The sequence below is a fragment of the Filicampus tigris genome, chromosome 5 (genome assembly GCF_054856515.1).
Source record: "Filicampus tigris isolate MCC_2025a chromosome 5, RoL_Ftig_1.0, whole genome shotgun sequence".
Classification (NCBI taxonomy): domain Eukaryota; kingdom Metazoa; phylum Chordata; class Actinopteri; order Syngnathiformes; family Syngnathidae; genus Filicampus; species Filicampus tigris.
Window position 1 is genome coordinate 9,320,818 of NC_141221.1, and position 27,703 is coordinate 9,348,520.

Below are 27,703 nucleotides of genomic sequence, written 5' to 3' on the forward strand. Positions count from 1 at the left end.
CTGTAAACATCTGTGGATTTAGAATAGATGCTTGTGGGACATTATATAATACAATCAAATATATTAATAGAATAAAAAATATTAGACTAACAGTACAAAAACAAGTTTTAATAAGCACACAGGTAAACAAAAATAAATGAAAAATACTACACAATACAAGTGCACACCCAGACCCACCCATGTCTCCGCCCCTACAATTGTCCCTAGGTATGCTTGTGAGTGTGAATGTTTGTTGGTCTGTGTGTTCCCTGCGATTGGCTGGCAACCAATTCAGGGTGTACCCCGCCTACTGCCCGAAGAGAGCTGGGATTAGCTCCAGCACTCCCGCGACCCTAGTGAGGATAAACTGAATGGATAATGGATGGTTGGAACCACGATAGATCAGACGCGGTCGTAGTGTTTTATCTTGATTATGGTTATCATCATCATTTTTATTATTTGTCCTAAACAAGGAAAAAAAAACAAGCGCGCTGTTGATTTGGTAACAATACGTCAAAATGACGCAATTGGGATATTAGGCTTTTCAAAGGGTTTATCAGCGGTGGAGTGCGAGACTACAACTCCCATGATGCACAGCCGCCACCGCTGTTCCAGTTCAAAGTTCAACTGTGACAGTAAAAATAGCCTCACCTCGCTGTCAGCGGAGCTCGTCGTTAGCGCTTCGTATATCGGAGGCTGGAGGGGGGTCGCGGAAATAAGACACTAGTTTAGGCCTGGCCACGGAGCGAGCTCGCCGGCCACCGAGTACCCGAAAATGTCGCTGAGCCATAAGGTTTAGCCGTTAGCCGCCGCGAGCTTTGACACAACCGACTGCGAGCTTTGCTAGACAGTTAGCCGGAGGAGGAGGAGGTGGATGGTCGCGGTGGTGGAGGGAGCGCCTCATATAAAATAATAACGGCTGCTAAGCTAAAAGCTAAAAGACATTTTTTTTTAGCTTGGAAAAAACAAAACCCGGGGCCGCCATGTTCGTTCAGGAGGAGAAGATGTTCGCGGGTAAAGTGTTGAAGATTCACATCTGCACCGTGGACGGCGCCGAGTGGCTAGAGGAGATCCCGGAAGACAGCACAGTGGAGAAACTCAAGGAGAAGTGCTTGAAACATGTGAGCTTTCACCCCTTTTTTTTATGCTTGTTTCGTCTGCGAGTGTCAGTGTCAGCCGGGCCTCGTATTTATAGTTAAGTTAATTTCAATGGCGAGCGGGCTGGCTGTGGTTATTTATAGCCGCTGCTGCCCTTCCTCACTCTCATCTCTCCCTCTGCAATGCTAGCAGCTAACTTCCCCTTTTTGGATGTTTCTATATTTATACATTTTTTTATTACACACTACACACTAGTAGTGAGTTGTATTAGCCTTGCAGTTAGTATAGTGTACTCTCCGGTCATAACTTTAGGGACCTAAACGTGTGTAATCGTCATTATCTTTGGAAAATAATGTTTTTTTTTGTGTGTGTGAATGTGAACGTCATTAAAGCAGCTCCAGTGTTGCTGATGAAGTGTCTTTTGAAGAATAGCAATAAAGTTATTTATTGAACGAGCGGTACAATGAACATAGCATTTATTGTTAATTAAACATCGTTTTGACAAATGAACTTATTTCGGAAAGGTAGGAGGAAGACAGTATGTAGGAAAGTAGGAAGGATATAGAAATATGTAAGTGGGAAAGGAAGGAAGGAAGGAAGTCGTGTGAATGGACGAATGAAGGACAGAAGGATGGAGGGAAGGTAGGCGAAAGGGAAAATGGATGGAAGAAATATGGAAGGAACAAAACAAAGATGTTATGAATGGAAGGATGATTGAGAGAAACAAGATGTATGATTGGAAGGGAGGAAATAAGGATGGCTTGAAAGAGCAAGGAAGGAAATAAGTATGTTCTGTAAGGAAGGGAAGAATGAAGGATGGAGGGAAGGGAGGGAGGCGGTAGGATGGTAAGTGATGAACAAAGGAGGAAGGAAGAATAGTACTCATAGATAGAGGGATGGACAAGGATGTTATGAAAGGGAGAGGAAGGAAAGAAGGTATGCTGTGTTTGAAAGGCGTGAGGAAGGAAAGATGGACAGAAGAAAGTTTGGAAGGAATTGAGGGAGGAAGGAAGGAAGAGAAATAAGAATAAATTTGAAAAGGCCGTGTGTTAAAACATTGACCTGTGTTTTGGTTTAATGGTAATTAAAAATCAAGGGATTGTGTGCGTGTGCATTTGTGTGTGTTGTATGTGCATGCAGTGTGTGCACGGAAATTTGGACGACCCCAAGACGCTGACGCACCACAAGCTCATCCACATTGCCACAGAGCGAGTGCTCAGCGACACAAAAACGGTGGCAGATGAAAGCCTCAAAGATAAAGGTATCACGAAAGCAATTCTATCAACTGAGAAAAATCCCACAAGATGTCACAAGGAGGCCATTTTTATTTCTTTTATTTTTGCAGACGTTCTGCTGCTCATAAAGAAAAGGCCGCCGCCAACGCCTCCCAAGATGGCAGAGGTGTGCGCTGAAGAAAAGGTAGGACAGGTGGACTCTGACAAGTAGAGATGAAAATTTGCGTGTCACCATGTGACAGTTCAACAAAAGGACCACAGTATTGTTGAATGTAGTGTATGTCAGTGCTATAAAAGTGAAGGGGGCATTGTTCAAAACATTAGGTACACTTCTAATGAGAGCGAAACCAGTAATTAAACCAAAAATTTAAAAAAAGGAAAACAAATTTTGACCCCCCCAAAAAAAAACAATTCAAAAAAATACTAAAAGACAAAATTTGGATATTTGGGGGGACAGTAGGGAAAAAATACAATGCATTGAAATATTTGATGAAATAAAAAAACAGAAAAATATTCTGTCTTCTTTGTTTTGTTTTAGTTTTTTCAGAAAACATGAAAATCTGAACCACATTCTATTATATTAGTAATTTCATTTCAGGCATCGAATTTTATGATCTGTTGAACTATGGACGCAGACGATTTTAGCAGGGGTGGCCAGCATCCTGAGGAGATGTTTGAGGAAAAAAATAAATGTTGTCAAAATTTGACTTAAGTCATTATTTTAAGACGATGACGACATATTGGATAAAAAAAATACACAAATGATGAAAAAAATCAAAATATTGACAAAATATATAAAATATAAAAAAAATGTAGTAGACAATACAAAATATTATAAGAAAAGAATGCTTGGCAAAAAAAATCTAAAAATATTACAAAGGCACCCAAAATTGAATATCAGAAACAACATAGAGATTACAACACAAATATTAGGCAATACAAAGTGTTAGAAAAAAATACCAAAATATTTTACCCCCCAAAAAAACCCAAACATATCAGATGAGAAGTAAGAAGTTTTAAAAATTATAAAAATATTAGACAGAAAAACAGCTACTACTCTGAGGGACGCTGAATATGGTATTGTTTGAATATGGTAACTAAAATATGATCATGGCTCCTCAGTAAACATTTAAAGAAAACATTTCTAGCTACAAGAACACTCCTGATGTCTTTTTCTCTACTTTTTGTGTGTGTCAGAAAAAACAGGACAACAAGGCCCCGGACAAGGACGCCATCTTGAAGGCCACCGCCAACCTAAGCACTCGCCACTCGGACCGCACCGTCACGCAGCACAACATCAGAGATGTGAGTCGCACACATTCATCCATGTCGAGGCTGCCGACAGGCACGGTGCGTTTGCAAGTTCCCGACAACCTGAAAGCATCCTGAATGCCTCATGTATATTAATCTTCCCTCCGTGAGCGTGCTTTAAACTGCTTTGTGACACCCCAGTTGGACCCTACCCATTGAAAACTGTACTTGATGAATATATTCAACAGTGGCATTAAACGGTTAGATTCCGGTTGACAACTTGAAACGTACACGAATGAGTTCATGTGTACTAAAGTGTCATTTAATCACATGAGCACACCTGGAGGTTGGCGACGACCTCTGCGGTAGAGGTGGGCGATATATATCCTCAATGATATCATCGTCAATCTTGCTTTCACGATGTGTAATTTTACATTATTGAGTATTAATACTGCCTCTAAAAGCATAACGACTCGAGTCAGTCGACGGCCGCAAAGTATGAGGAAATGTTTGCACTGCAGCCGAGCTGTTTAAATTATGCAGGAGTGTCGAGCGGGGATTCATAGCGAGGCGCGAGTCCACGTCGTCCGTAGTCTGTAAATGGTTTGGGGTTGACAAGACTGACGTCGGTGGGAATCACATTGTCAGATGTGCCCAAATGGTCGCCGTGAAGAGCAATTATGTTGCACCACGAGCCATATGGATTACGAGGAAAAGTTGGCGACCGCGCAAGCACGCTAAACAAATGCTTAAACACACACACTCAGAAAACAGTCGCCGAGTTGAACTTTATTCTGAATACGGTGGCCAATGTATGAAAATGGGTGTTGTCATGACGACGTCTTTTTTGTTCTCTTGCTGGGTGACACTTCGTCACACGTCACATGTCAATTACATTTTTTCCTCATTCTGATTCCTCTAGTAGCTGGAAATGTTACAGCAGTACATACTGCAGCTCAAAATGTCACATCATTATGAATAACAGCAGAGACATTTAAATTACATAACTATTCCCAAAAATCAATGTAAGTCTATACATAATTTTTTGTTCTTTATTGTTAAATATTGTCGTAGAATATCATTATGTTTTGCAGAATCTGTATTTAGCCATTTAAAAGAGATGTTGTTCACAAACGCTGTCTATCCACAATTGGTCTGTGAAGCAAGTGCAGATTTAAAATATTTTTTGTAGAATATCGTCAAATTATCGTTATCGAGAGTTTTTTGAAAAAATATCGATATTATTTTTTTTTTTGCCCATATTGCCCTCCCCTACTCTGCGGGCTTCTCTCTTTGCCTTCATCCTCATGGAAACTAGGTTTTTAACAACACATCGTTTGATAACCAAACTACTGACAGTGGATGTAGGCCAAATTAATGGTTTTCAAAGATCTGCGTAGCAGAGTGATATGTGAAGTCAAGACACAGTGCAGTTGTACTGCACCATCACTCCTGGGATGATTCTTGTCCAATCAAATTGCTTGGTACAAACTAACTTGTATCATACAAAATAACAAAAATATTATTTGGGGAAAAAAAATACACCCCAGACTTGATTGTCGGACGTTGTCCAATGTCCAGTTTCAGACGGAGCTCCGAAAGATCCTGGTGTCCCTCATCGAAGTGGCCCAGAAGCTTTTGGCCTTGAACCCCGATGCTGTGGAGCTTTTCAAAAAAGCCAATGGTAGCACACTGCAAACCTGACAAATGAAAAAAAAAAACAAACGACGAGTTCCCTCTCGTAACCCGCGTCTGTACTCTGCCTTCAGACATGTTGGACGAGGACGAGGACGATCGCATGGACGACGCGGCCCTCCAGCAACTGACTGAGATGGGCTTCCCCGAGAGCCGAGCCGTCAAAGCCCTCAGACTCAATCAGTGAGTGTCATCGGTCTGACAAATGCTCGCTTTTTTTTTTTTTTAAATAGCTTGTCATTGCACTTTTTTTCAGACTTTTCTTCGAGCGCACTTTGTTATGCTGTCATACTGTGCCTCTTTTTCAAGCTTTTCGCTAAGCCTTCTGATGTTGTGTGTGTGTGTGTGTGTTCCCCACACAGCATGTCGGTGACTCAGGCCATGGAATGGCTGATCGAGCACGTCGACGACCCCTCCGTGGACACGCCGCTGCCCAGTCAAGACGCCGCTGCTTCTTCTAGTGCTTCTGCTACAGCCGGAGCTTCCGCTAACCCAAACTCCGCCGCAGCCGGCCCGTCTGCTGCGAGCTCCTCCAGAACGCCGTCCTGCTCATCCGCACTGCGACGCAGCCTGTCCGGCACGGACGAGTGCGCCGGCAGCAGCAGCAGCAGCAGCAGCAGCAGCAGCAATCGACAAGATGACCTCACGGAGATTTTCAAGAGGATTCGCAGGAAAAGGGAGTTCAGACCCGACTCAAGAGTGTGTGCTCTTTTGTCTTTATGTCCTTTCTAAACTTGAGCCACCTGCAAACACCTTCACCTGAGGCCTCTGCTTTGCAGGCAGTGTTTGCCCTCATGGAGATGGGCTTCGAGGAAAAGCAGGTGATCGACGCTCTCAAAGTCAACAACAATCAGCAGGATGCAGCGGTAGGCACATGCCTGAGGTTGCACATTTACTTGTCATTTACCAGTGCATTGTGTAAATTTGCACACTTTTTTTTTATGTGAACATATTTTTTTTTATTTATTGTTAATAAGATGAACCACATTATTCATGTAAAAGAAGCAGTAATTTTCCCTTGTAATGTCCCATTTTACTTGTAATAACTGTATTTACATAACAGAACTTTTCATCGCTTTTTTTTCTTAGAATAATGTGAATTTTATTTTCCTTGTAATGTTAAAGCCTTTTTAAAATAAATAAATAATAACGTTTTATTGTTTTTATATACAAAAGCACACCCATTTTCTCGTACAATTATTTAGTATTCTTGGAAATGTTTTTGTACTGGAGCAACTCCTTCATTTTCTCTATTTTATTCATAAAATTACAGGTTTAGTTTTTTTTCTGTCACGGAAAATTGCGTTTTTTGTAACTTGTTTTTTCTCTTAAAATTAGTACTTTTTGTTTTATTATTTTCATGAAATCTTAAAATCATTTCTCGTAATATGGCGAGATCATTCTCATAAAATACAGTCACATTATTTCCTTTTAATGTTAATTTCTTGTACTTTATTCCTGTGAAATGACATTTTCATTTTGATGCCATCCCATGACTTTAATGTTGTTTTTTTTCTTTACCCGTTTGTTGCTAACAGTCGTCCTAATTGTATAAAGTTGCCATCCTGAATAGTTGCACAAGAATGCTACTGTTGTCAATGTGAATGTATTTTCTGTAACAGATAATATAACAGTTGAGGATTTCATTCTAGTGCAAACTCTTGGAATGCGACTGAAGCAAGTCAACTCGTCCACAATGACAGTGTGCGCGTGCGTTACAGTGCGAGTGGCTGCTGGGAGACAAGAAGCCGTCTGCAGAAGACCTGGACAAAGGCATCGACACCAACAGTCCGCTCTTCCAGGCCATCCTGGAGAACCCTGTGGTCCAGTTGGGTTTAACCAACCCCAAGACTCTGCTCGGTACAACCACACACTACACTACAGTAAACACGTGCTATTTGTGAGGGTTCGAGACTGAGCCTTGCTGTGAGTAGTGGGGTGGCGGGAAGAAAAAAAATGGAGTTGAAGCCTTCCCAAAACACAACACTTGAATATCATTTTCAAACTCATACCCGCTGGTATAAATAGTTTAGGACTATCAGTGATCGTAATAGCAGAAGCTAGCGAGGCTTACTGCTATTCTCATCCACAACCATCTTATTTTCATTCTGTCGGACCGGCGTCGACAAAAGACCACTTTGAGACGTTTTGCTGCCCCATACAACGTCATAGATGGCGACGGCAACAGACTGGCAAGTTGAAAGTCCTCTGAAAATTCGGCCGGTTAATAGACAAAATACACGATTAGTAATTAGTCAACTTGAAGCTTTGAACGTGGATGCGGAGGAGGAAAGCCGACTCATTGATTCAACCCCTAATAGATGACTGACTTGTTTTGGGCCTTCACAAAACTACGTGACTGTGACTGTGACTAACAAACGCAAGTACAGAAACAAGATTGTATGACCTGACGTGCATAGATCCAGTAAGGACTTGCTTGAGAATTGAATGTGATGATTAGCATAGTAGGACTAGAATAGGTGAAATAGATGTTTTTTTAACTAATAGTTTGTTCTATTATCATTATTATACATCTATTTGCTAGTGGGTAGTTTGCCAATCGATGAGAGTTTGCTTTAGCTTTATTTGACCCGTTTCCGTGTGTCTCTGTTTAGCGTTCGAGGACATGCTGGAGAACCCCCTGAACAGCACTCAGTGGATGAACGACCCCGAGACGGGCCCCGTCATGCTCCAGATATCCAGAATCTTCCAGACCCTCAATCGCACATAGAAGCGAACCCCCCTCCCCCCACCCCCCCCCCACCCCCAACCCCCTAGACGTGTGACTGTGGCAGCTGTGCGTGTACATGTTTGTGTGAGACGAGTATTGTTAACGACAGAGGAGTTGTACCTATACAGTAAATATTTATAACAGTAAAGTATACGAAAAACATTATTATTATTATTACAGCGACGATACAAAGTTCTATTTGCTAGGTTGTTTTTACATTGTAACTAGAGCAATTTCTAATTATTTTATGATATCATTTTTGCCACAAACACAGAAACGTGCATGTTTAATGTTTACACTTTTTTTAAATTTTAATTTATTTGGATTTTCTTCTTTTAACCCTCCTGCTATGCTTCGGGTCATATGTACAAAGGAGTATTAGGGCCACTGTGTAAAGAAAAAGTAAAAATTAAATCGTGCAAATGATTGCAAGAATAAATTTGGATGTTTTCGAGAGACAAAAAGTTTTATATTTAGGGATTAAAGTTATAATTTTTTTAATATATATATATATATATAATTTATGAGAATAAACTTGGATGTTAGATATATTCAAAAAATATTTTTGAGGTAAAGGTCGCAATATAAAAATAACCAAAGGTAATAATAATACACCAGTTTTATATAGCGCTTTTCTGGACAACCGGACACTCAAAACTGTATTTTGATGTCTTTTTAGAGTCCAGACATTCAACTCCAAGTACTTATTTGTATTTTTTTTCCCATTTTTTTCAAGTGCTAAGGTAAAGGATGGTCTGAAAATGGCTGGCACTGAATGACTTAAAAGAATGAAAAGATTCAAATTTTCATCTTGAAAATGTGACTTTGTTCTCTCAGTATTATGGTGTATATCTTGAAATGTACAATTTATCTCAAATGTGCAAATTTACTTGTAATATTTCAATTTGAATCTCGTTTTTTCCTCAATTATTAGAATTTCAATCTTTAAAATATGACTTTTCACTTACAACTTTTTCAAAAATAGGACTTTATTCTCAAAATTTCAAATGTAGAAACTTATCTGGAAAATATACAACTTTAGTCTGGTAATATTACAATGTTAATCTCAAAGAGATGGTGATCTCAAACATAACTCTGATACAAATATTTTCTCATAAATGCATAACTTTTCTTAAGCCAACGTTTTATCAAATATGAAACTATGGATGGATGAGTCTCATGAGGGTGTGACTGTTTAAAATGTTAACAAGTAAGATGGGAGATATTGTGCCAGTTTAGTATTTGTATGTTTGTTTTTTACATACTGTCTTTATTACCATCTCTTCATTGGTTTTATGCGGAATACAAAATGATGTGCATTATGACAGTTGAACAAACAACAAAACAAATAAATTAAACTGTCCCACCCACCCCTTTTTTGTCCACTTCCCCGACAAACAAAGAATGAGACACAAAACATGTCGTGTTTAAACAAAAAAAGAACATGAGTTGCACATCATGAATTTTCAAAAGATCTTCCATAGAAAATGGCTGTCTAATTTTTTTTCAAGTCTTGGAGGGACACAAATATTTAATTCATGCATTTGTTTACTTGAAATGAGCGCACAGTGTAACATTTAATATGCCCTATGCACTTCCAAACATTTTTATACTTTGATTTAACTCTGTTTCATAACAGGAGGGTTAAAGACACGAGCTGGCGCAAAATGGTCGCCTAGAACTAAAATGGCCTGCGCAGTACGTCACGCCTTGTCTGTCTTTCTGTGCAATAGCAAACAGTGGTTACCCTGTAAAGAACACTATGTTTTGTTTTTAGGAGGTGTGTGACAAAATATTGATACTGTAAAAAGGACTGATTGGGGAACCTCTATAACGGCCCACTGGGCAAGTGTAAAAAAAATTTTTTTTAAATTAAGCCACAAATGCTCATAATATATTCATCCCCCCCAATGAAGTGGTGGCCCTCCGCTGGTTTATGAGCTGTACAGGAGGGTTGGCATGTTTTTGTCAAGCATTTGGAGTGTTTTACCAACTATTCTTTATTTAAAAAAAAAAAAACATAAGTGGGAATGATATGACTTCTTTCTGCTCAGGGAAGCTGAGATTGTTTTTGATTTTGTGACAACCGAACAAAATGTCTTTAAGGAGTCGCTGTGGTTTCTTAAATGCAATATCAACACTAGTCACTTAAAGTTAAGGTAAATTGGGCTTTTGGGTGAAATTTCAGCATGAATGCACTAAAACCTTTACAAATTGTTGACCTTCTCTTAACTTGTGAATGCACATGTCCAACTACTTTTTGAACTTTCTGTTGTCTAGCAAGGAGCTGAACAACAAATTTCACAACAAGGTGTTTGATCTGTAAACAGTGAGATTTCCAAGTTTGTCCATGTCTATGCCTCTCTGTGACACCTTCGGTCTCTTTGTCTCTGCTGATGACACCAAAGATCAGTGGCTACATGCACTCTCAATTTTAAAAAGTGAATTGTGAATTTTGCCATTGTTAGAGAACATCATGTTGGGCAAATATTGTGCACGTTTGCATTGAAAAGTTAATAAATTAAGTTGACCTGTAAAGAATATATTGCCCATTTTAGTTTTATCCTAAAATTTCACCACAAAGTCCAATATTAAGACCCTTTTGTGAGTGGTCTGTGTGTGTGTGTGTGTGTCTGATAACGGCGAAGGTTACCCTTATTTATACAGAAGCCAAACTATAACAAGCTTGTCTCTGAATGTGAAAAATAAACCACACACAATGGAAAATGATTCAAATGTCGTGTCACTCATCATCGCCCCTTTGTCTATTCAAACAAGACATGTTTATGGTGATTGGTTTTTATTTCAGCGACCTATGCAATACGTTAGCACACGTATGTCCACTCCGACACATCTGAATCACTTAATGCATTAAAGGCATTTTTTGTGGCTCTTTGCCTGTGTGTTTGTGTCACCATGCGTTGTGGAAAAAAAACATCAAAACCAACTGGATTTTGTCTCCTCCTATCAACGTAAATTTTGTATAAGGAAGATATATACAAAAATATGTAGTTTTATGTTCACGTTTTCAAATGTTTACTACTTGTGACTGAAGTTTACTTTATCTTGTGACGATCAGCACCACGCTCAGTTGCGCCCAATGACGTCACCATCTATTGACATACAAGGCAACCACAAGATAGCCTCTTGTTACAGTTACAGTTTGAGTCTGGACACATTTCCACCCATACACTCTAAAAACAGTTGGGTTAAAAATAGCACAATTTTGAGTCAAAAATGGACCGATCCACTTATTGGGTTAATTTGACTCACCTTCTGGCGTTGTTGTGGACAAAACAGCCCAATTTTTAGGGTTCTTTTTTTTTTTTACAAAACTAACCTTTTTCCGGGGTCGACATTTAGACAAGGACGCCTTGAACTATTAGAAAAACTATGTAATGGCCAGTTAACAAACTAGTGTGATGACTCGCTCCATAAACCAAACGTGAACGTCAAACACGGATGTGTACTTGGTTGCTGTTATTGTGTGACTAAGTTTTTTTTTTGTTAGTTTTTTTTTGCACGTCTAATTTGAAATATGCAGCTCCCTCGGGTTAACTTGCAAATGCATTCAAAACAATAGCCAAGACAATGGCTGGAGATTAAAAACAGCAAATACAGTATAAAAAAGTAAAATCAAGTCAAATATCTTAAATTATGTACTTAAATGTACTCCTATTACTTATATACTTTGATGTTACGATGCAATCCCTAAGCAAATGTTTTAAGTAATGAAAAAACATGGCTGTGCTCACGTTTTAAGACTAAAAGTAAGGTAATTTAAAAAAAATTCTCAAATATGCATCTTTTTCACATGTGACTTTAGTCTCGAAACTGTAATTTTTTCTATTAGAATTAATGACTCAATCTGGAAATCATTTTGTTCTTGAAACTATATCATTTTTCATCCAAAATATAAAACCATTATTGCAAAACTACATTGATTTTTATAAAAATAAAAATACACAAATACCGCATTTGGTAATAGAACAACTGGTAGCGTTTGTATTTATTTGCCCCATTTTCATTCATCATTTCATATATTTTTTCAAATGTACTTCAGTGTCAAAGTGCCACATGCACATTTCAGAGTGTACTTTTTCTGTTAGGAAAAAAATGACTGGTAAAAATAGAAGTACTGATTTTACCCCTTTAGTAAAAGTAAAAAGTTACTTACTTTTTTGACTAGAGTACATTTCAGAGTGTATTTTTTTTGTGTGTGGGGGAGGGCGGACTGGAAATAGTAGAAGTACTGATTGGACATAAAAGTTAGGCTTTAACCCTTTCATGCATAGTGGTCACTACAGTGGACAGCTATTTAAAAGTTGCTTTCGCTTGTATTAATTAATCTAAATTTAAAAAAATATTTGTAACCCTTTCATGCATTAATTGTGATTTCATGTTATTATTCAAAATATAAATATATTTTTTTAGTTTAGTCACTTCGCATGAAAGGGTTAATGTACTCGCTTTTGTACTTAAGTACATTTCAGAGTGTACTTTTTGTGGAAAAAAAGACTAGTAAAAGTACTTGGCTCCTTATGTAAAAGTAAAAAGCTACACTGAAATGCACTTTTGTTATTTAGCACATAGAGTCTGTATTTTTATGTAAAAAAATGATAAAAGTAGTAGTACTGATCCGATTCATTAGGTAAAAGTAGAAAAATACAGATTGTGAAATGTACCTACTTTTGCAGGTAAGTACACATCAGAGTCTGCACTTGTGTGTAAAAACAGCAAGTTCTGATTCAATATTAATCAGAATGCTGTGTTTCAACTTGTGGGCCTGCATAGAACATATCTTTAAAAAATGTTTAGGTTGACTTCCACTTTAAAAGAAACAAAAAAAGCACAGACTCCAAAATGTACTTTAGTACTTATGCACATTTTAGTCTACTTTTTTTTATCTAAAAAGTCAAATAGACTCATTTAATTAGGTAAAATTACAGAGTCTGAGGTGACTCTTGGACTTTAGTACATTTCAAAGTCTTAAGAAGTAGAATCATTACTTTTATTAAAATACTTTTTATCTGTACTTGTACTTATATAAAGTGGGAATATGTGGCCCCCACTCTGGCTATATTTGAATGGTGACAAAAAGCAATGCATACGTTTCAAAGGCATCAAACATTCACATAGAGCAAAAAAGTGAAATTATGTCATCAGCCGACTCGAAGCTGCGGGGGAGTGGCCGGCAGGCCTGCAACGTCACGCTGACGCAGCACAATAGGCGGGGTCGTATATAAACCACCTCTGCGGCTCTTCCTACTGCCACAGACGACGACGTTCTGTCAGCCCACCGAGCTCCTCTCGCTCTTCTTCCGCCTTCCTTGTCAATCGGCCGGTTTGCCGTCTTCCTACTTCAGCCTTCTACACCACCATGGCAGCGGTCAGGACTCTCAGGAAAGTGTGCCAGCACTCTCGTCATCAGCTATGTCTCCTACACACGTCCGCCTCGAGGTGAGCCCTGCGCCGCCGCCATATAACAGACCACGCTACTTACTACTCAACATGGCTTCCTTCTTCCACACGTTCTCTGTCGTCCAACATGTCTGCTTTTCCGTTTCTTACGCTATAGTACCACTCTGTGGTTCCAATTGAGCCTTGAAAACGCAAGTTTTTAAGTGGCCAATCCAACCGAATGTATCTCGTCGGTTGGAGATAGAGCGCCCTCTATCGTCGCACCGGTATTACAGCAAGGTGGATGATGAAATCCACCCGAATGTTTGCACCCTGTTGCAGTTTTGCGCGTAGGTGATATTCCCTTCACACACACTTGCACACACATATGCACTTATTTCCCGTCAGCGATTCACGTGCATAATAATAACCCACACAGCTACTTGTTAAAAGCTAGAATGTCCCGTGCTGGTATTTAGTAGTTAATTGCATTAACTTTTACCTCGTGTCCAGCACGAGTCTAGTCACAAGATGAGCCATTTCGTTATTAGGGCTTGTATGTGCATCATAAAACTTGATCTCCAGCGCATACTGTACTTGAAATAAAAATAAATTCTCGCGTCACCATGAAGGGCAATATTAAGGATCTTTTTTTTTTTTTTCCTCCTCCAAAAATGACTTGCTGCTTTTCACAAAGAAATGGAGGATGGTGGTGACTAAAATGCATTTGTTTATGCAATGTATTGAATTTAAATACACTTACTGCAGCGAGACATGATTAATCTGGAAATTAGGACGTTTTATTTTTGTAAAGCATGGAAATGTATTAGGGTAAAAAAAAAAAAAATCATGAATCGTGAGCAGGTTTTTTAATCTTTAAAAGTTTGCAAGAAGAGTTTTAGGTTTATTTTTTGAAAATCATCAAAGTTCAGAAGAGTGCAACGTGATTTTTAATGATTTTCCTCAGTATGACTTTAAAAACATTGTTTTCAGTTTATCTTTCTTAAATTTTACTGCATAGATTTTCATCCCAGGTGAAGGAACGATGCAAGCAAACTCTTTTTTTCCCATTAAATTTAGATTTTCAAATACAACATTTTTTCAGTAAAAACCACAAGCTGACTTTTGTATTATTAAATTCCATTTCTGTTTTCAAGTTAAAGCCCTTAAGCAAGTGTATGTGACAAATTGGTAGACTTTGCATATTGACAATTTCAAAAAATGTCCCCATTTTCAAATGTAGGTGCGCCCCAAAATTGTGCTACTTTTCTTCCACAAGTTACTCTAATTGCCCGTGGCATAACAAAAGCGCTGTTACATCACCACTCGACGCCTCATTGCTTCTCAATTCCTTGCCATTCTCCTCCCTCTGATGTGTGTCTTTCGTTATGTAAGCGTAAAAGTTGGCTCTGGTGATTGTTTGGCTTGTATGGTCACACAGTAAATTACATCGTCCCGCAGCTGCTTCCCCAAAGACTCCCCCCCGCCCCCCCTTCCTTGCAGCCTTCTCCACTTTTCTTCCCTGGCATGGTGATTGGTCAGGAGTTGCTGCGTGGCTCCAGTGTGACACAGTGTGTGTGTGCGTGTGTGACCATATGGCCCAGTCAGCTCGAACAGTGCCTAATTTTAGATGCTACAGGTGGTAGTGTTTGCCAGAGTATTTGCTGCACTAGTAGGCAAAGAAATGCAACACTGGACATCGGACAATTGTCGTTTAGCCAGCTCGTATGTAGAGTGGACATAAAAAGTCTACATAATGGCAGGTTGCCATCCCTTTACTTGTTGACACTGAACCTCAAGCGTGACTAAAAGTGCCTAAAAAGTCTGTAATGTGCATGTCATATGCCACACATTCTTAAAAACAAAACCGGTTTTTCCCAATCTATTTTTATCAACATACGGTATGTTGTCATGCGAACTACTCGCGGACACAGGTGAACTGATCGTGGGTTAACGACGGGCTTCCAATCAATATTATTATTGCCTTGATGTGTCGATCCTCAGGCAGGAGGCAGTGGTCATCTCAGGAAAGAAGCTGGCTCGCCAGATCCGGGACGAGGCGCGGTCCGACGTGGAAAAATGGATGTTGGCCGGACACCGACGGCCTCACCTCAGCGTGATTCTAGTCGGCGACAACGCGGCCAGCCACTCGTACGTCCTCAACAAGACCCGATCGGCCGCCGACGTTGGTGAGGACACGCAGGCACACACACTGCAAGATTTTTACCTAGTGCGGCGGACCTGGAATATATGCCCACTTTTTAAATTTTTTTTTTTAAATCACCATATATTGAGTGTATACTGACCTTTTGTCTCTCAGGAATCTCCAGCGAGACCATCCTTAAGCGCTCCGACATCAGCGAGGAAGAGCTGTTGGACCTCATCTTTAAGCTCAATACGGACCATCGTGTGGACGGCCTGCTGGTGCAACTGCCTCTGCCGGGTGGGTAATGATAAACACAGCTGCAATATTGGCTACACCCACACAAGTAATGTCATTTGTAAGACTCAATTCTTGCCATTAGTATACAGCATCAATTCACATTTCTTATACGGCGGAGAAAAGAAACCAAGCCTTGCTGGTTTTTAATTGCCAGAAGTGCCACAAAATGAAGCTTCTCAACTTACTTCGATGTAGTTACTTGGCTGCAAAGCGTCATTTGTCATTGGTCCCAGCACAATATGTGCAATTATGTGGGGTTTCGTTGTATTTTGAATAGCATAGTCTTTCTACAGCTGCAGTAAGAGAGAATATGAAAAATGTAGTTTGATTGGATTTCTACTCGTCAAAGGTTGCCACAACAGGGCCAAGATGTACAATTTGATGTAAACATTATACTAGTTCCAATTTACAAAATTATACACTTTTGGGATGTTTCATTGCATTCGCATTGGAATGGCTAAAATTGTTTAAAAAAAAAAAATAATAAAAAAAAGGAAGAGAGATTAATGCTTGATGTTTGCCGACACGCAGACCACATCGATGAACGCACCATCTGCAACGCCGTCGCCCCCACCAAGGACGTGGACGGCTTCCACGTGGTCAATGTGGGCCGCATGTGCCTGGATCAGTCCACCATGTTGCCCGCCACGCCCTGGGGAGTCATGGAGATCATCAAACGCACAGGTAACCGCCGCGCTGCCAATGAGCAGAGACATTGCACTTTGTTATATTTACTGTCTTTGTCGTTTATTGTCTTAGCTGTCTTTGTTTTTACGTCTTGATTTTTACTTAATGTGCGGTGGTTGTTTTAAATCAAGTTGCATATTAGTAATAGGAGGAGGAGGAGGATTGAAAGTGTCGTAAGGAAAGGAGGAGGCATAGGAGTTATAATTAGGGCAAGGGGAGGTATAGTTGGGAGGGAGGGAGGGAGGACGTGGAAGAGGCGGGGTGGGGTGAATGTTTAACCAGGAGAAGAGGAGAAAGTTAAGTAAAGGAGACGGATTCAAGAAGATTGTTGTAAGGAGAGAGGATTGCAAGGAGGTTCTGTGAGGGGAAGAGGGGGGTACAGGTAAGGAAAGGAGGTGGAGGGCAGGGCAGGGGAGGGGAGGAGTGGGACAAAGGAGGAGGAGGTGGTGTGTTTAGGAGGAGATGAGATCAATAGAAAGGTGTAGTTTGGAGGGCAGGATGAGAAGTCAAGACGGTGTCGTTAGGAGGGCAGGGGCCACATGGTGTTGGAAGGAGAAGTGCATTTTGCTACTTTGTTGTATCAAACTTTCCTTTTGGTATTGAACATGCCACCGGACACGTTTGCACCCTTGGCGGAGGTTTTAACCATGAAGCCTGACTAATCTTGAATAAAAAAAAGGAAAAGATTTCTATCTACATTCTGTGGCGGCACGGTGAGCGACTTGTTAGCACATCCGACTCAGAGGTCACGGGTTCAAATCCGGCCCCGGCCTTCCTGTTGGGAGTTTTTTCCGGTTACTCCGGTTTCCTCCTACATTCCAATAACACGTTTGCTCAGTTACATTGGAACTCTAAATCGTCCCTAAGTGTGATTGTGAGCGCGGTTGTTTTCTTTGTCTCTGTGTGGCCTGCGATTGGCTGGCGACCGAATTCGGGGCATAACCCGCCAACTGCCCGACGACAGCTGGGCTGGGCTCCAGCACACCTCGTGAGGAGAAAGCGGTTAGGAAAATGGATGGATGTACGTTCTGTTGATCTCTTCTAAAGAAAAGTGCGGCTATGTCGTGTATGCAGGCATTGCCACTGTGGGCAAGAACGTAGTGGTGGCAGGTCGCTCCAAGAACGTGGGCATGCCCATCGCCATGCTGCTGCACACGGACGGACGGCACGAGAGACCGGGAGGTAAACACCCCTCTGCTTCTTTCTTGAGATACGTGTAATACGGTGAATCTCCAAGTCTACCGGTACACAAAAGTACAGTTCACTTGTATTCAACTTTTTTTCGTACAATCTACACTGTATGCTAAATGCTGAACGTGCGCCAACAGGCGACGCCACAGTGACCATCTCCCACCGTTACACTCCCAAGGATCAACTCCGACGCCACACTCAAATCGCGGACATAGTCATCGCTGCCGCAGGTGTGACACAACTTCCTCCTTGCTGTGCAAGCCGCGTTGTGTTGCGACACCAATATTCTTATTGTGTTTGCTGATCTCATTTTGCCTCAGGAATTCCCAACCTCATAACGGCCGACATGATTAAAGAGGGTGCGGCCGTCATTGACGTGGGTATCAACCGGGTGCAGGACCCAGTCACCGGGAAGAGCAGGCTAGTTGGGGATGTGGATTTTGAAGGTAAATTAGAAATCAAAACGTGCAGTCTATTGATTAGAACCACTTGGCGCAGGCAATATTTCTATAAAAAATGTGGGGGGGAAAAACAACCTCACAGATGCACAAAAAATGAGTTGATGAAGTTGTTAGGAGAGGAAGATCTTCAAGATTTTGCATTAGAAGGGATCCTATGGAGGCAGTTTCATCAACTCCTAGTGGAAATATACCATAACTACCAAATTATCTAATTAAACTAAATGGAAGCAGTCATAGTGGATGCATATGAAAGCCTAAATTAGCTTTTTTTTTTGGGGGGGGGGGGGGGGGTTATTGTCCATAGCTGTTTTTAAAATTGTATTTTTTGTGTGTGTGTCAGGTGTGAGACAGAAGGCGGGTTTCATCACGCCGGTGCCAGGCGGCGTGGGACCCATGACGGTGGCTATGCTCATGAAGAACACCATCAAAGCGGCCAAGAACGTCCTGCTCTATCCTCCCGAGAGGATTCGCATGGCCGCTGCATCCTAATGAGGGAGAAGACGAGTGCCCAAAACGAAAAACATTCCACCACCTGCAACCACCCCCGACCCTTTCGATCCTTCAATGCTTTTAATTTTTTGGACTTAAGGTGTAATTTAAGGCACACCTTTTTTTTTTTAATAAACCCCTTCCACATGTTCAGCCACGCTTGTCTGTTACAGTCACTAATGTAACAGAATTCAGTGTTGACTTTGGGCCTGTTGTTTTCAACGGGATCACCAGAGATTGTTTTTATTTATTGCTTCAGCAGCATATGTGTTATTTAAGGAGCACATGGTGGCGTTCACCTCAAAAGCGAAGCGGTGCAGTATTGAGCAAAAAAGGGCTGACTCCACCAGGAGCGCGTTGACCCAGTATACAAAAGCTTTAAAGATTCACTAATGCCTTTGTAAAAACTGAAATAAATATTTGTGACTATTCTCAGCCTCTGTTTACTTCTTTCAGTTACGCTGCCAGGCGCTAGACCGCACAGGCACAAAAATGTGATAGTTTCCCACGGCACACGGCGCAATATCTCCTGTGTGCCTGGAGGCACAGAGTTTGAAAAACACCGGTCTACCTTTCGGTCCCACCGACATATGCTCCATATTCTTTTTATTTCACCAATCACCATGCCATGTGCGTGTGCGAGCGTCTGCCTGCATGTGACGTTAAAATCATGTTCTTGACGCCGATTGGGTGTCGCCGGCGATCGGCCAAAACTACAGATGGGACCTTAGTGACTGATAAATGATGCCAAGCTCTGCTAATAGCTTTTTGGGTAAACAACTGACACGAAATTGGGCAGTCTGATGTTGAAATCTTTTGTTAAAGAGGAAGAAGGGTGTGTGTGCGTAAGTGTAGTTGGTTTGCAGGAGGTTCCATGCAAGTATTGGGAGAAGAGAAGGGGACTATCCGTATGTGTGTATAAAGAGAGAAAAAGAACCCACACACACACTGTGTGGCACGTGTGTGTGTGTGTATATATATATATATATATATATATATGTATATATATATATATATGTATATATATATATATATGTATGTATATATATATGTATATATGTATATATATATGTATATATGTATATATATATGTATATATGTATATATATATATATATGTATGTATATATATATATATGTATATATGTATATATATATGTATATATGTATATATATATATATATGTATGTATATATATATATATGTGTATATATATATATATATATATATATATATATATATATGTGTGTATATATACACACATATATATATATATATATATATATATATATGTGTGTATATATACACACAGAATGTTGTATACACATGTATATATGTGTATATATATATATATATATATGTATGTATATATATATATATATATATATATATATATATATATATATATATATATATATATATATATATATATATATATATACACATATATACATATATATACACACACGCACGTAGCCATCATATTAAGGTGGGAACAAAAATAACTGACGGAATTGTCTGTCGGAAACAAATAGCAGGCGGACCAGTCTTAAACATCGCTGCAGTGGACAATCAACTCCCAATTCTGGGTCGTCTTGTGTCATCATTATTTCGGTTGAGATGTCAAGAGGTTGTGTAAGCTGATATGGACCGAAGCAGATCCCCGAAAAGAAGTAGAAACGTGGAGAAAAATGACAAAGAAAAGAAGAAACGAGGAAGATCTCCGTCCTCCTCGTCCTCATCGTCGACGTCTTCCAGCAGTAGGAGCAAATCGAAGAAAAAGTCACACAAAAGTCAAGGTCAGTACAACACGAACGAGGCACAAAGGTGGCAAAACATTTTTTATTTGGGTGGAAATTAACTCTGTTCAACCCGTCAGGTGTAAAAACACAAAGAAAGAAGCAAAGACGAAGCTCCTCTTCGTCTTCATCATCGTCTTCCTCCTCCCGCTCCTCTTCGTCTTCTTCGTCGTCCGGTGACGAAACGAAGAAGAAGAAAACCAAGAAGTCAAGGAAGAAACAGGCCAAGCTGAAGAAGCGGCGCAAGAAGGAGAAGAAGGAAAAGAAGAAGAAGAAGAAACTGAAGAAGAAACTGAAGAAGAAGAGGAAAGTGGAGGAGGAAGAGGAGAAGAAGAAGGTGAAAAATGAGGACGACATACAGAAGAGGCTGATGAAGCTCGCTGAGCCGCTTAGCATCCCGCCACCCAAGCCCTCTTCCTCACTGGAGCTTTGGCAGAGCGACGATGGTGGTGTTGAGCTTGGCCCAGGTGACCCACAATAACACAACCAAATCATCATCAGTTGCTAGGCAAAGAGTGCAATCGTTTGTTCAAGGGAGCACAAATATTGCTTGCCAGTCAGAATTACGGTAGCAGAATGTTGCTCGATAGAATTCAAGAACAGAAATCTTTGTTTGCAGTGGCTGCACTGCACTCTGACGAGTCGCCGATAGCGTCCCAATTTTATTAGATGAAAAGGAAAACAAAGGAAGGGTGATTGGAAAAAACTATTCCCATGCTTTGCTCCTAAAATGGAGGGGCACAGTATGGGTTTGGAAAAAAAAAACAACCTCTGCGACAGCCACTTGTATAGGGCACACAAACACAACTCAAATACTACTACACATTTGATAGGGGAGGGTGGATCGGGCGGGGGAATCGTTAATAATTTCAGTCAGCCTTGAGTCTTTCACCGGAGCTCTCAGTGGGCATCAATTGGCCGAATTGGCGATCGATTCTTCTCCACAATGGTATACAATTTGCAAAACGTCTCAGAAGTCACGTCCAACCTGCAGCCTGCAATTTCTTTCGGGAAGGAATCATTTTGTTGAATTCGGGGAGCGCAATGGTACGTCTCTTCTATCTTGGTTTGTGATGCGATGCAGTGATGACGGACGAGCAGAAGTCCCGACTGGCCACCAGGAGGCCTCTAACCAAGGAGGAGTACGACGCCCGGCAGAGTGTCATCCGCAAAGTGGTGGACCCTGAAACGGGACGCACCAGGTGAGGCATTAGCTGTTGCTCCTGTTAGCCTCTGAAGCTAAATTACGATAAGCTAAGGTTTTGTGTACTCCTTTAGACTAGTGCGAGGTGAGGGCGAAATCATCGAAGAGATTGTCAGCAGGGAGAAACACAAAGACATCAACAAGGTAATACACAATAATATACATGCTTGAATAATACTATGATTCGAAATTACATATATTTTGTTTGTGATTACATATATAATATATATATATATTTTTTTTTTTTCGTCCACGTAGCAAGCCACCAAAGGAGACGGCAGCTCCTTCCAGAGGATGCTAGGGCTCAACAGATAGTTCTAGTCCACGCTCGGGCACACTTGAAGGACTTGAAGAGCCTACGGAAGATGTCTCTTATATTTTTGAGATGTCATATTTTTTTTTAGATTGAAAAAAAAGAAGCTTTAGAATAAAAAAAAGACATGTAACGTTGCAAAAAAGTTTTGTATTTTCCCAAAAAGTCGTACATATGAGAAAGTAGTACATTTTCAAGAAAAAAAAAAGACTTAAAGGAAAGAACCAAAAACATTTTTTTTAAATCACTTTTGAAAAGTTGTATGTTTTTTCGAAAAAAGACAAGCATTTTCAAGATGTTTTCAATAGTCAAATATTTTCAAGGGGAAAGAATGTTATTATAAAAGGTTTTATCCTCAAGAAAAAATGTCAAACACTTTCAAGGAAAAAGGGCACTTTTTCCTTGAAAGCGTTTGACCTTCTTGAAACGGAAAAGTCAGTTTCCCTCATTTCAGGGTGAGCAGAGTTTTCACTAAACCTGCTTTGTGAAATGGACCCCAGGTGGAACCGGGACAACATTTAGATGAAAATAAATCGTGAAAAAAATGACTTACTCACCTCTCATAAGTCGAAATATTTATGAGTACTGTAAATGGCTGGGCAAGCTTTTTTCCTGTGAGGGGCCATTTTGGTGTTTATAAAGTCCTCCAGATATTTTAAAAATTTTACAAAACATTTAATCGCAGTGTCTTTGAGAAAGGTCAGATGTTTTTGACAGTAAGTCATTTTTAAGAAATCAAATATTTTAAATATAATTTTGTTTTCACGAATTCATACATTTTTGAGAAAATTAAAAACAAATCTGAGCAATTTTATTACAAGAAAATGTTTTCAAGAAGAAAAGGCAGGTATTTTTTGACAAAAAAGTGGTACATTTTCAAGAAAAAAATTCAAAATAACATTTTCACAAAAGCTGAGTTTTTGAGAAATTTCCAATATTAAAATTTTTGAAGAAAATGTTAAAAGAAAATGAGTTGATGCCAAACATTTTTGAGAAAAAAGTTGGAATGTTTCAGGAAAAAGTCCTCATGTTTTGCAAAAGTATTTTTCTGAAAATAAATGACATTTTTGGCAAAAAAAAATCCAATATTCCATGTCCTTGTATTTTTGAAGTCATATACGTGCACGAAAAAGTCAAACATTTTTTAGATTTTTTTTCAAAGTATGTTTCAAGATATTCAAGATGTCATACATTTTCAAGAATTTTTTTTTTTTTCAGAAAGTGACATTGAGGAAAAATTAGTATTTAAAAAAAGGTTGCAACAACAAAAGGTTGTTGTGAAAAAAGGTTACATTTTCAAAAAAAAGTCAAACACTCTAGATGGTGTCAAATCTTTAGAAAATATTTGTGTATTTTGAGAAAAAGGGTTATATTGGCAAGAAAAAAAAGTAGCACATAGAGGAATTTTTTTTGAGGAAAAAAATTTGCTGGAGGAAAAAAATATTTTTGATTAGAAAAGTGTTTTTTTTTTAAGGAAAAAGTACAGCACGACCTAGTCATACTTTTAGAGGAAAAACAAAACATAAATCTGTTTAGAAGAAGTTGGTTTGCTTTGCATCCCATTATTTTTGTTTGTAGAAGTGTGTGTAATTAGCAAAAACAACTACCAGTAGACTTCAGCAAATTGGCCTCGTGTCCCAATACATTTGTTCATATGCACTCTGAACTCGATGAAAGACCCTCTCGGGTAGGTAATGGGATATGGGCTAGTCCTCATTTTCATCTGTTCTGATGTGTGTATGTGTGCGTGTAACAAATATTGCACATTTTCCCTGGCATGTTGGTCCATTGCAGTCACTCTGGGACATCCCTCGTTCGCGTTATTATAAACATCATCTTTTATATTGTTTTATATGTGGACATGACATTTTGTACACTCATTTACAAACACATTCAACACCTCATATACACAGCGTGCGGGACAAAGCCACTTCCCAGAGTTCCAAAATAGCTTTTTAACAAAGGTTACAAATATAACAATAATAAATAGAACACAAGTGTGATTGGCAAGAAAACAATGGTCAGAATAAGAATAATGAACTAAAAACAAATTAAAATACTGTGCCAGGCCACACTGAAACAAGCCCAAGAATGAAAAAGATGATTTTGCTCCACTGAAATCAACAGAAAACTCCAAAACAAGTGAAGAATAAAGAAGACACGAGTGGAGCAGACAGCACTTGTGCATAACAAGAGTCCTCTTATTTATAATCTATATCACAAGAATAATGTACAAACATTGGAGGCGCCCGTACGCACTACATGGTTCCCTCTCGGCTTTGAGAACTTTGGCACATTCACGAGTTGTACAAGTCGTGAAACAGTTACGCCAGCAGATTCACGTCGGAATCGTGGAGTAACAAAGCATATTTTCAGGAAAAGGTCCGTATTTTCCAGAAAAGTCAGACATTATCCAAGTGTGTGTTTGAGAGAGAAAAAAAAGAATATTTTCAAGGTTGTAATCTTACTAGGTTCAAGTTATGTATGCTACACTTTCAAGAGAAAAAAAAAGTCCAACATTTTCGAAGAAAAAAAAAATTCTAGAAAAGCCAGTGACAACTATTTGTGAGAAAAAAAGTAGCATGCTTTAAGAGAAAAGTCAAAATTTTCCTAGAAGTATATTTTCAAGAAAAAGTTATTTGATGAAATTAGCCACATTTTCTAGAAAAGTTCAATATCTGTAAGAAAAGATGTATTTTGAGAATAAAATGAATAAAGTCTAAGATTAGTCATACTGTATCCAGAAAAGTTCAATATTTTCTTGCGAGATTAAAAAGGTATATTTTTGATTTTAAAAAATTTCTCATGATTTTTGGGAAAAGTTCCAATTTTATGAGATCAATATTTTATATTTTTAAGAGAATAACAATTTGTTTTAAAATAGTCTTAATCTTATGAAATTAAGGTAATGCATTTTCCAGATAAATGTTGACTACTTTTGAGAAAAAGACAATTTTGCAAGATTAAAGTTGTATATTTTTAAGGGGAAAAAAAAAATCTTAATTTTACCAAATTAAAACCATATTTATGAGAAAATAAATTGACTATTTTGAGGGAACCAAATTAAAAGTCATATATTTTCAAGGATTAAACAAATGGGATATTTTTTAAGAAAAGGATCAGAAAAGTCAAGTACTTTAGCAATCCAATTTGATATTTTCAAGGGAAGGGAAGTACAGTATTCTTTTCTTCCCCCTCCCAAGAGAAAAAAAAAACCTTAATGAAAAAGCTGTTTAAACATTTTTTTCGCAAGAAAAAACGTATGAAAAACAAGTATCATTTTTAGTTTTTGTTTTTCAAGAAAAAATGTATTCTTTTAGATTAAAAAAAAAAACATTTTGAGGAATAAAGTCATGTATTCTTGAAAAAAAAAGTAATCAAAGTCATGATAGTTTCAGGAAAAAGTTTCAAGATTCCATAATAAAAAGTTGACTATTCTCATGGAAAAAAAATGTTTTGGATTAAAAAGTCACTTTTCTTTCCCAAACCTTTTCTCAAAAAGCTACCTTTTTTTCTGGAAAAGATATTCTAATAAAATTACAACTTAAATCTCTTTTAGCATGATTTGTCTGTGTCTCTGTGTGTGTGTGTGTGTGTGTGTGTGTGCGTGTGTGTGTGTGTGTGTGTGTCAGTGCAGCCCAAATACTCCTTACAAGAGTGTAAAAGTGTAAAAACGTGAGCAGGTTGTTAAAGGGTCATTGACGTGACGAGGATTTTTGTGGGGGCTGCGTGGGTGGAAAAGGTACAGTAAATCCAGTTTTCCTCTATGAATCCATCACACACTAAGTCTGTGTTGTGCTTGCAAGTTTGGAGCAGAACTTTACAGCATTTTGGACCCAGTGGGATCCAAGAAAAAAAAAAAAAAAAAAAAAAAAAAAATCCACGATTGAAGCGCAGAACCTGAAAGGAGTACAGTAATTCCCCGCACGGTCGCCGATTGTCCGTCATTCACTCTTGGTGGTTTTGTGCTCTTTCTAGATGATGTCAACAAGATGGCGTCAAAGCACTGTCCAAATGGGATTTGGTGTTGAGGAAGTAGTGATACATCTCCACTCAGAGACGAGCTTTGGATGGTCGGGGAGGAGCTAAGTTTAGCCAGGGTCGCTAGAGGAGAGTTTGCCTTATGTACACAAATCAAATCCTCTGTAAGCCATTTATTTTTACGGGTAAAATAAGTTTGAAACGCTATTAATGTGTTTTGAGACCCTAATTTCTGGTATAGTTCCTGTTTTAACAATTAATATAGAAATTCCCCCCAAAAAACACAAATAAATGACGCCCCCTTGAAAATGGTCCGAATTGCCTTTAGATGCTACAAGATGGCGCCAAAAGCACTACTTCTCCACATAGTTCCTCTGATATTTGTACACGCGCATACATACACATTTCGCGAAAGATAAAAGGTACAGATGGGTCATGTTCAAGTAATTGAGCAAAAATATTTGACAACTTTTGATTATTATTCATGTTGTTAGTATCTATGTATTTATTTTTTGATTAGTTAACTCGTTTTGGTGCCACTTATGTGGCATTTTAGGGGAATTCCAGAAAGAGTACAACAAATGATTAGCAGAAAATAAGGCCGGGTAGATTACCCCTAAAAAACATCTGTGACTAGGTGAATTTGCCGTAACACTATACGGAGATCCCCCAGGAAATCACGTTTTTTGCAAATTTTATGGGGTTGTCTGTATCCAGGGCAAGTTCAAATTTCGAGACGTGTGTCTTCAGTGTAGTACCACGCTAAGCCACAACAGGCCGGGCAGCACCGAGCGCCAATGGAAGACATGCGGCGAAATTAAACGCAAGAAGAAAAGGCAGAGAAGGTCCCCAATCCCGAAGCAATCGTCATTGTTCCCACATTGCAGAGAGAATACATGCTTGTATTGTTGTACCCTCCGTTTGTCTCCGTTTACTGCTCCGTCTGTGTTCACGTAGCAGTTGTTTGAAGGTTACTAATTATGGTAACATCCCTGCTAATTTCAGCTAGCCTGTCTACGGCGTTTGACATTATACGTGATTATTGAGCAAGCGGAATTTCTTTTGATGAAATTGGTTTGGTTGGGGTCCCATTTCATGCGAGAGCAAGAAAGCAGGCACTAAGGAATACTTTCAAAATATGTGGCTTGAACTTTGCGTTTTCATGAGTTGAAATGTTTCTCAAGTGTGTGCAGGGGGTAAAACTAGAAATAACTAAAAAGGTTTCTGTCTGGAATGTATCCCCGGGATAAACGGGGGTTGACGGTAAAGGCAATTTTTCAGAGTTGGGGCGGCAGGGGGGCGTCAATTACTGGCATTTTTTTTTTTTTTTTTTTGCGTAGCTCTCTGTAGCCGCCTCCTCATTTGGGGCTGAGGGCCCCGGCCTCCATTTTGGTGCTGCTGCTGCGTCCCCAGCATCCCGCCGTGATGCTCATGCTGCGCTGCGCGGCCCCGTGGCCGTGGGCGGCCCCGTGGCCGTGGGCGGCCCCGCGCTCGCCGTCCGACTGGCTCTGCGTGCGCTCGGGGCGGCCGTGGACGGCGCCCGCCGTGGGCGAGCCGGGCGCGGGCTGCGAGGAGATGGTGCGCAGCAGGTGGTTGCGTTTGCGCAGGAAGTCGCTGTTGGCGCCCAGGCCGAAGCTGCCCTTGCGCAGGACCATGCGGGTGCTGCTGGACTTGGCCGGCCGCGAGCGGTGGTTGTGCTCCAGCTGGGACAGGTGGGACGCGTAGCCCTCCGTGATGAACTGTCGGC

The 27,703-nt window shown here is 39.7% G+C and overlaps 4 protein-coding genes across 9 annotated transcripts in view; 3 read left to right on the forward strand and 1 right to left on the reverse strand.

Moving 5' to 3' along the window:
• The first annotated feature begins 285 nt into the window (after nt 1-285).
• Nucleotides 286-10,884, forward strand: ubac1 (UBA domain containing 1). The gene is made up of 10 exons (XM_086031762.1): nt 286-1,100; nt 2,218-2,338; nt 2,423-2,496; nt 3,510-3,617; nt 5,145-5,247; nt 5,333-5,441; nt 5,621-5,957; nt 6,038-6,124; nt 6,980-7,118; nt 7,874-10,884. Exons 1-10 carry the CDS (start codon nt 963-965, stop codon nt 7,987-7,989), a joined length of 1,332 nt encoding a protein of 443 aa, XP_085887888.1. The 5' UTR covers nt 286-962; the 3' UTR covers nt 7,990-10,884.
• Nucleotides 10,885-13,237: 2,353 nt separating this feature from the next.
• mthfd2 (methylenetetrahydrofolate dehydrogenase (NADP+ dependent) 2, methenyltetrahydrofolate cyclohydrolase) lies at nt 13,238-19,091 on the forward strand. The gene is made up of 8 exons (XM_086031701.1): nt 13,238-13,449; nt 15,394-15,578; nt 15,710-15,832; nt 16,364-16,516; nt 17,594-17,701; nt 17,848-17,940; nt 18,031-18,156; nt 18,512-19,091. The coding sequence occupies exons 1-8, from the start codon at nt 13,370-13,372 to the stop codon at nt 18,658-18,660; spliced, it is 1,017 nt and encodes a 338-aa protein (XP_085887827.1). The 5' UTR covers nt 13,238-13,369; the 3' UTR covers nt 18,661-19,091.
• A 1,064-nt stretch (nt 19,092-20,155) lies between these two features.
• arl6ip4 (ADP-ribosylation factor-like 6 interacting protein 4) lies at nt 20,156-22,108 on the forward strand. The gene is made up of 5 exons (XM_086031568.1): nt 20,156-20,458; nt 20,539-20,925; nt 21,543-21,660; nt 21,737-21,806; nt 21,921-22,108. The coding sequence occupies exons 1-5, from the start codon at nt 20,305-20,307 to the stop codon at nt 21,975-21,977; spliced, it is 786 nt and encodes a 261-aa protein (XP_085887694.1). The 5' UTR covers nt 20,156-20,304; the 3' UTR covers nt 21,978-22,108.
• A 1,681-nt stretch (nt 22,109-23,789) lies between these two features.
• Nucleotides 23,790-27,703, reverse strand: part of LOC147147188 (membrane-associated phosphatidylinositol transfer protein 2-like) — a 52,965-nt gene continuing 49,051 nt past the window's right edge. For all 6 annotated transcript variants that reach the window (XM_086031561.1, XM_086031565.1, XM_086031564.1 and 3 more), the window contains one exon: nt 23,790-27,695. In XM_086031561.1, coding sequence (XP_085887687.1) covers nt 27,315-27,695 — 381 coding nt within the window. In that variant the 3' untranslated portion in view covers nt 23,790-27,314. The remainder of the gene's footprint in view (nt 27,696-27,703) is intronic.